The sequence below is a fragment of the Plectropomus leopardus genome, chromosome 8 (genome assembly GCF_008729295.1).
Source record: "Plectropomus leopardus isolate mb chromosome 8, YSFRI_Pleo_2.0, whole genome shotgun sequence".
Lineage (NCBI taxonomy): Eukaryota > Metazoa > Chordata > Actinopteri > Perciformes > Serranidae > Plectropomus > Plectropomus leopardus.
The window spans coordinates 36,086,010-36,094,711 of record NC_056470.1 but is presented as its reverse complement, the minus strand read 5'-3'; the positions used below and the strand labels follow the sequence as shown (position 1 = coordinate 36,094,711).

The 8,702-nt window shown below is 40.0% G+C and overlaps 1 protein-coding gene across 1 annotated transcript; it reads left to right on the top strand.

Annotated features, from left to right (window-relative positions):
• Positions 1-626: 626 nt before the first annotated feature.
• Positions 627-8,147, top strand: abcd1 (ATP-binding cassette, sub-family D (ALD), member 1). Its single transcript, XM_042492048.1, has 8 exons — positions 627-1,153; positions 3,398-3,642; positions 4,115-4,188; positions 6,182-6,339; positions 6,422-6,609; positions 6,797-6,971; positions 7,337-7,527; positions 7,733-8,147. Exons 2-8 carry the CDS (start codon positions 3,487-3,489, stop codon positions 7,976-7,978), a joined length of 1,188 nt encoding a protein of 395 aa, XP_042347982.1. The 5' UTR covers positions 627-1,153; positions 3,398-3,486; the 3' UTR covers positions 7,979-8,147.
• The last annotated feature ends 555 nt before the right edge of the window (positions 8,148-8,702 follow it).

The window sequence follows — 8,702 nt, the reverse complement described above, 5'->3', positions numbered from 1 at the left end:
TCAGTTTTCAAAATGGTTTATCTATGGGGGGGTTAAAGAAAGCATGTCCTCCAAACCTGCGTGTTTTCTTTTAAAATATTGGCAATTTAAAGAAAAAAAAAATCTCTTTGAAATATTGGTGCGTTTTTTTTCTTTTAAAACTTTGGGCAATGTTAATATTTTGGCCATTTTTTCTTTTTTGTGATTTTTTTTCATCAAAATTTTTTTTGTTGATGTTTTTCCTCAAAATTTTTATGGGATTTTTTTTTCTAAAAAAATGTTTTTGCATTTTTTTTCTCTAAAGCTTTTTGACTTTTTTTTCATAATAATAATTTGGGGAAAAAAAATCTTAGTGACTTTCTGAAAATACTTTGTTGACTTTAAAAATGTTTTGATGTTTTTTCTTTTCTTTTAACATGTTTTTGGTGATTTTTCTTTTATTTAAAAAAGTCAGAGAAACCGTTTCAACAGAAGTTGTTGATTTTTTAAATTTCTGACCGTCCTTCAAACACATCAGAGGAAGAAGGAGGTAGGAGGGGTGAGAAAGAGAGGAGGATTGCAGTCAGTATTGGAACGCGGCCCGTGCTCTCAGGAGGAGTGCAGTCAGTATTGGGACGCGGCCTGTGCTCTCAGGAGGAGTGCAGTCAGTATTGGGACGCGGCCTGTGCTCGCAGGTAAACAGAACTTTGTCCGCAGACAGTTTTCCGTGAAAATTTGTTAAAGCGGGATAAACCGGTGAGCTCCGGTGTGTGTGTGTGAGTGTGTGTGAGAGTCCCGGTGTGGTGTCCGCGCTGAGGCTGACCCGGGTCAGACCCGGGACTCGTGACGCGGGTCAAACTCTTTTCATGTTCAAAGTTCCTGTTAGCCGTTAGCTTCAGTTAGCATCGCTCCGCCAGCTGCCGGTTTAAACCCGGGTCTGACGGTTAGAACGGGCCGGGACCGGGACCGACGGGACCGGAGCAGTAGGGCACCGGTCATAAACAACGTGTGCTGATACGGAGATCAGTCGGTGCCGGTTAGCTGTGTGCTGCTAGCCGGCTGCTACAGTCAGGAGCTAACGGAGCTAACTGACCGGCGGGTCAGAGCCGCTGGTACCGGGACTTCCCCCGCTCTCCCCCGGGTCAGTGACCGGCTGAACTCAGAGTTTACTGACTTTACCGGACGGGCAGAGACTGTGAGTAACTCTTTACTGTTGTTGTTGTTGTTGTTGTTGTTGTTGTTGTTGTTGACTGTGAGTAACTCTTTACTGTTGTTGTTGTTGTTGTTGTTGTTGTTGTTGTTGTTGACTGTGAATAACTCTTTACTGTTGTTGTTGACTGTGAGTAACTCTTTACTGTTGTTGTTGACTGTGAATAACTCTTTACTGTTGTTGTTGTCTGTGAGTAACTCTTTACTGTTGTTGTTGTTGTCTGTGAGTAACTCTTTACTGTTGTTGTTGACTGTGAATAACTCTTTACTGTTGTTGTTGTTGTTGACTGTGAATAACTCTTTACTGTTGTTGTTGTTGTTGACTGTGAGTAACTCTTTACTGTTGTTGTTGACTGTTGTTGTTGTTGTTGTTGTTGTTGTTGTTGTTGACAACATTTACCCAGTGGCCAGCTGTTTTCGTTGTTGTTATTTGTTTGTTTTCTACTTCTTTTTACTCTTTTTTTGGTGATTTCTTTTCTTTGTTAAAAAAAATCCTGAGAGGATTGAAACTTTTCTTTAAAAAAATCAAATCCAGAAACTGTAAAAACAGAAGTTATTGTGACGGTCTGTTCCTTCAAACATCCCGAACGCAGAAGAAGGAGGTCGGATGTCTGAGGAGGGATATCACTCCCGGCCACCCCCCTCCTCTGATAAATAAAGAACAGTCCCTTAAAAAGCCACAGGTCACACTCTTCCTTGTGGGGCTTTACAGCAGATCAGGAAAAACTCCCCAAAAATCACGGAAACATTTTCCCTCCAACTGTCCACAGATTTAAGGGACTGTTCTGTATTTGTCAGAGGAGGGGGATGACGTCATGTTTTCTATAGATCACCAACTTATTTCACAGAAAAAAAATCACCAAAAAAACTTTAAAGGTTAAAAAAATGGCAGAAAATCTTTCATGAAAAAAACGAAAAAAATACCAAAAATCTTTAAAGAGTAAAAAATTGACAAAAAAATTTGTTGAATGTGTTCATCATTTTGGTAATTAATTAATTTTTTGATTAATTAATTTATTGATTCATTTATTTTATATCTTGGGTTTTTTGTGTTTTTGAAGAAAACATGCCATTCAAACTCGGCAGCCTGCAATCAGTCAATACATTAATTAAATAATAAGTTTTGGCATTTTTTGTTTCTTTTGAAAAACATTTTAAACAACATGTTTTACTTACGAATCTTTGACTCAGAATAAATAATAATAAATAAATATGATTTATACTGTTGACATGATTCTGCTGAAACCCTAACCACCTGCTTTATAGAATATTAATGTAATTTATATCATCTATAATAAAATCAGCTTTTTATTTTTGCTGTGTTTAGTTTTAAAATCAGGTTTTTAACCCCTTGACACCTGAACAAACTGTGTCCAATTCTTAAAAAAAAACCAAAAAGTAATTCAAGCTTTTCAAACAGAGAATTCAAAAAAAAATATGAGAAAAACTTGACATCTTGAACACACTGATTTCCTAAAAATAAGTTGGACATATTTGTGAAAACATGAGAGACTTTTATGGACCTCTGACCTCTGACCTCTGACCCCACTGGCTCCAACTGATTCTGTTTTGTGACCAAAGCTGATCTATTGGTGTATTTTTATTTTGTTTTATTTATTTTTTCTTATTTACTGGTTTATTTTTAAATATTTGACTCATTTGTTTTGTTGTCCTTATGATCATTTTGTCTAATTATACTCCTTTTTTTAATATTATCTTTTAAATGTTTGTCAGTCTTTAAATGTTGAAACTTAAAAAACACAATTGGAAAAAAAACAAGGTGATGGAAAACTTAAGGAGAAATGGCCGAAAAGTTTGCAAGAAATTAGTAAAAATTTACAAGAAAATGACCTAAAAATAAGCAAACATGACCCCAAGAAAGTGCTTTTTTTCTTTCTTCAAGATTTAAATATATAATATATATAACTGTAAAATATATGTACCAGTATAATATATTCATAGTATAATATAGATAACTGTGTGATATATATAACTGTAGTTTCTGGACCGTTTTTGGGATGTTTCTTTTTTTGTTGCTTGAGATGTTTTAAAGAATAAATTGGAGCCGTTTTCTGCGTCTGAACGCAGCACCAGAAATCTGACATCCATCCAGGTGTTAAAGGGTTAACCTGATACATTTTATTTTGAAAGTCACAGGATGTAATAAATAAAAGCAGACATGATGAAGGTTGGATAGAATGATCTCCGTTCTGTCGGTCACATGATGCAGGTGGAGCGCCGCTCTCTGACCTCGACATGCTGTCCGCGTGACGGCGGCGCCACAGCCCCCTGTGGAGCCTCTGCGACCCCCACTGTGCTATGATTGGTCGGCTGCCGCCTGTCAGCATGCAGCTGACCTATCAGACGCTGCCGGCTCAGCTGAGGCGGAGCTCTAGACTCCGGAAGCTGACGGCCGCGCTGCTCGCCACCTACGCCATCGGGAAGCTGTCGCCATACATCTGGAGGAGGATCCAGGTCACACACACACACACACACACACTCACACTCACACAGTAACACACACACACATTGTCACACACACACACACACACACACACACACACACACAGTAACACACACACACTCACACAGTAACACACACACACACACACACACTCACACAGTAACACACACACACACATTGTCACACACACACACACACACACACACACACACACACACACACACTCACACAGTAACACACACACATTGTCACACACACATACACACACACACACACACACACACACACACTCACACACACAGTAACACACACACAGAGTAACACATATGCATTCTATCACACACACACACACACACACACACACACACACACACAGAGTAACACACATGCATTCTATCACACACACACACACACACACACACAGAGTAACACACACACGATGTAATGATGATGTAATATGCTTGTTTATTTGTTTGTTTACAGAGGAGTGCAGCAGGTAAACAGCTGGGCGGGGCCAGCAGCTCCTCCTCAGTGGACAAGAAGAAGAGAGACAGCAGGTGTGTGTGTGTGTGTGTGTGTGTGTGTGTGTGTGTGTATTTGTGTGTTTGTTACTCTGCGTGTTACTCTGTGTGTTTTTGTAACTCTGTGTGTGTGTGTTCAGGGTTTCCACTGTCATGGAAAATCTGGAAAAGTCATGTATTTTCACAATCACATTTTGATGTTTTTGTTATTTTGTTATTGTGGTGTTGTTGTGGTTGTTGTTGATGTTGATGTTGTAGTTGTGGTTGTTGTTGTTGATTTTGTTATTGTTGTAGTTGTTGTTGATGTTTTTGTTTTGATGTAGTTATTGTTATAGTTGTAGATGTTGATGATGTTGATGTTTTGTTATTGTCATAGGTGATGATGTTGTTGATATTGATGTTGATGCTGTAGTTGTTGATGTTTTTGTCATTGTTGTAGTTGCTGATGTTGTAGATGTTGATGATATTGATGTTGTAGTTGTGGTTGTTATTGTTGTTGATGTTGTAGGTGTTGATGATCTTGATGTTTTGTTATTGTTGTAGTTGTAGATGTTGATGACATTGAAATAGTTGTGGTTGTTGTTGTTGTAGTTGTTGATGTTAATATTGATGTTGATATTGATGTTGATGCTGTAGTTTTGGTTGTTGTGTCTGATATAAGTTAACTGTATCTGAATGTGGTAAAAACATTGTAGGTTATGTAATTTTTTTTAAAGCTGTAGTTGTTATTGTTGTTATTGATGTTTTTGTTATTTTTGTAGTTGTTGATGATATTGATGTTGTAGTTGTGGTTCTTATTGTTGTTGATGTTGTAGGTGTTGATGATATTGATGTTGATGTTTTGTTATTGTTGTAGTTGATGATATTGATGTTGTTGATGTTGATATTGATGTTGATATTGATGTTGATGTTGATGCTGTAGTTTTGGTTGTTGTGTCTGATTTAAGTTCAGTGTATCAGAATGTGGTAAAAACATTGCAGGTTATGTTATTTTTTGATGCTGTAGTTGTTTTTGTTATTGTTGTAGTTGTTGTAGATGTTGATGATATTGATGTTGTAGTTGTGGTTGCTATTGTTGTTGATGACATTGATGTTAATATTGATGTTGATGCTGTAGTTGTGGTTGTTATTGTTGTAGGTGTAGTGGTTGTTTTTGATGATGTTGTTGAAGATATTGATGATATTGACGTTGTAGTTGTGGTTATTGTTGTCGTTGTGGTTGTTGATGTTGTAGGTGGTGATGATATTGATGTTGTAGCTGTGGTTGTTATTGCTGTTGATGTTGTAGTTGATGTTAATATTGATGTTGATGCTGTAGTTGTGGTTGTTGTTATTGTTGTAGGTGTTGATGTTGATGCTGTAGTGATGATGTTTTTGTTGATGTTGTTGAAGATGTTGATGATATTTACATTGTAGTTGTGGTTATTGTTGTAGTTGTGGTTGTTATTGTTGTTGATGATATTGATGTTTTTGATGTTGATGCTGTAGTTGTGGTTGTAGATGTTGATGTTGATGCTTTAGTTGTGGTTGTTATTGTTGTTGATGTTGTAGGTGTTGATGATATTGATGTTGTTGATGTTGATGTTGTAGTTGTGGTTGTTATTGTTGTTGATGTTGCAGTCGTTGATGACATTGATGTTGATGTTAATATTGATGTTGATATTGATGTTGATGTTGATGCTGTAGTTTTGGTTGTTGTGTCTGATTTAAGTGAATTGTATCTGAATGTGGTAAAAACATTGCAGGTTATGTTATTTTTTTTTGTAGCTGTTGACGTGTTTATCATAACGTCTGTGTCCTCAGTGTCCACCTGTCCTCTGCCTCCCTTCATTTTTTCATGTGGACATCTGTCTCAATTTGATATCGATTTGAAAAAGTTAAAAAAAAAAAAAAAAGTAATATTACAGGTTCTTGAAAAGTCCTGAAAAAGTTTTGAAACTGTATCCTTGAAAGTGTGTGTGAATGCGGGTGTGGCTGAGCAGCATCAGAGACAGCTGTGTGGACATGTTTTCCTGCTGCCTGTCCTCAGGTCTCCATCCGTGAACAGGGACTTTGTCCTCCGACTGTCTCGTCTGTTGAAGCTGTTGTTTCCACGGTTACTGTGTCCAGAAATCGGCCTGCTCGCCCTGCACTCCCTCACCCTGATGACCAGGACATTCCTGTCCATCTACGTGGCTGCTCTGGACGGTCTGTCCCTCTGTCTTTCCCTTCATCTGTCTTTTTTGATTCATTGATATATTGATGATCAGGTGTATGTATTGATCGGCAGGTGTGATCGTCAGGTGTATTGTCCAGAAGGACCCTCAGGCGTTCGTCCTTCAGCTCTCGAAGTGGCTCCTCGTCGCCGTTCCTGCAACTTTCATCAACAGCGCCATCAGATTTCTGGAGGGTCAGCTGGCGCTCCGGTTCAGGAGCCGACTTGTCGACCACGCCTACCAGCTGTACTTCACCAACCAGGTCACACACACACACACTGTAACACACACTGTAACACACACACACACACACACAGACACACACACACACACACACACGCACACACACACACACCACAACAGCAGCTTGTCTCAGTCTCTGACCTGCTTTCCCTGTATGTCTCTCTGTCCCTCTGTGTCCCTTTCTCTCCGACTGTGTGTCTCTGCAGACTTATTACCGTGTCAGTAACATGGACAGCCGTCTGTCCAACCCCGATCAGTCTCTGACGGAGGACATCGTCATGTTTTCGGCATCCGTCGCGCACCTGTACTCCAACCTGACCAAACCCATCCTGGACGTGGTGGTCACCTGCTACACCCTGCTGCGCACCGCCCAGTCCAAAGGTACACCTGCTGACACGCCTGCAGACACACCTGCAGACAGACTTGCAGACACACCTGCAGACACACCTGCAGACAGACCTGCAGACACACCTGCAGACACACCTGCAGACAGACCTGCAGACACACCTGCAGACACACCTGCTGACACAACTGCTGACACACCTGCAGACACACCTGCAGACACACCTGCTGACACACCTGCTGACATACCTGCAGACACACCTGCTGACACACCTGCTGACACACCTGCAGAAACACCTGCTGACACACCTGCTGACACACCTGCAGACACACCTACTGACACACCTGCTGACACACCCGGCGTCCTGATGAAGACTTTGTGACCATCCTCATCTTTTCTGCAGGAGCTAACACCACCTGGCCCTCCGTCATAGCTGGCCTGGTGGTGGCGCTCACTGCCAAAGTGCTGCGCTCCTGCTCGCCACGCTTCGGGAAGCTGGTGGCTGAGGAGGCAAAGAGGAAGGGCGACTTGAGATACATGCACTCACGCATCATCGCCAACTCCGAGGAGATAGCCTTCTACGGCGGACACAAGGTGAGTGAAATGAAGTGCCCCCCCCCCCCCCCCCCGCGCGGGGAACAGACAGAGAACTGCAGCTTCAAACCAGATTCACAGTTTGATTGAAGCCATTCAATTCAACTTTATTTATAAAACGCCTTTTGAGCAAAGTGTGCGTTTGAGTCGCAGGCGGAGACAGCCCTGTCTGTGGCGATAACCTCTGGGTGCGTTTGATTCGTAGGTGGAGATGGCCCAGCTGCAGAGGAGCTACCGGTCTCTGTCGTCTCAGATTCATCAGATCCTGCTGAAGCGTCTGTGGTACGTGATGTTGGAACAGTTCCTCATGAAGTACGTGTGGAGTGCCTCTGGCCTCGTCATGGTGGCGGTGCCCATCATCACCGCCACCGGATACTCCAAATATGGTAAATACACCGTTCACACTCACGAAATGAATGAAAGCCTGCACCATTCGTATGGTTATCAATAACCTGGAAAAAAAAAATTCCAGACCAGGAAAATGTTTTGGAACACTAAATAGAAGTTTTTGAAAATTCAAAAACTGTATAATAACACATGATGCATTTAAGGGACGCTGATAATTTCAAAATCTTTATTTTGTTGGTGTTACTTGTTTGTAAAATTGTCAAAAAATATGAAAGAAAATGAGAGAAAAAAAACAATTTCAAAATCACAAAAAAAAATTTAAAAAAAAATTGAGATTTTTCAAGAAAAGTTTTTTTCTTGAAGAAAATAAAAAAGAATGAAAGAAAAAAAATGTTGGAAATAATTAAAACGTCATCGAAAGCCTTTAAAGAAAAGAAAAGAAGAGAAGTTAAAGAAAAAGAATTGTCAAAATGGTCACTTTATTTTTTTTTTCTTTTTTGTCATTTTTTTCTTTTAAAAATTGCCAAAACATTTTATGCCAGATAATGGCCAAAATGCATTATATAAAAATCAGCAAAAGATTTATTGAAAAAAAAATTTTGTTAGAAAACATGCTTTCCAAATCAGCGGACCCATACTTTCATTTCAAAGTCCTAAAAAAATATTGGTAAAGATGTGTATAAACCCTGGATCTGTGGTGACCTGTGTTTATCTGTGATTACCTGTGGTGACCTGTGTTTATCTGTGATGACCTGTGGTGACCTGTGTTTATCTGTGATGACCTGTGGTGACCTGTGTTTACCTGTGATGACCTGTGGTGACCTGTG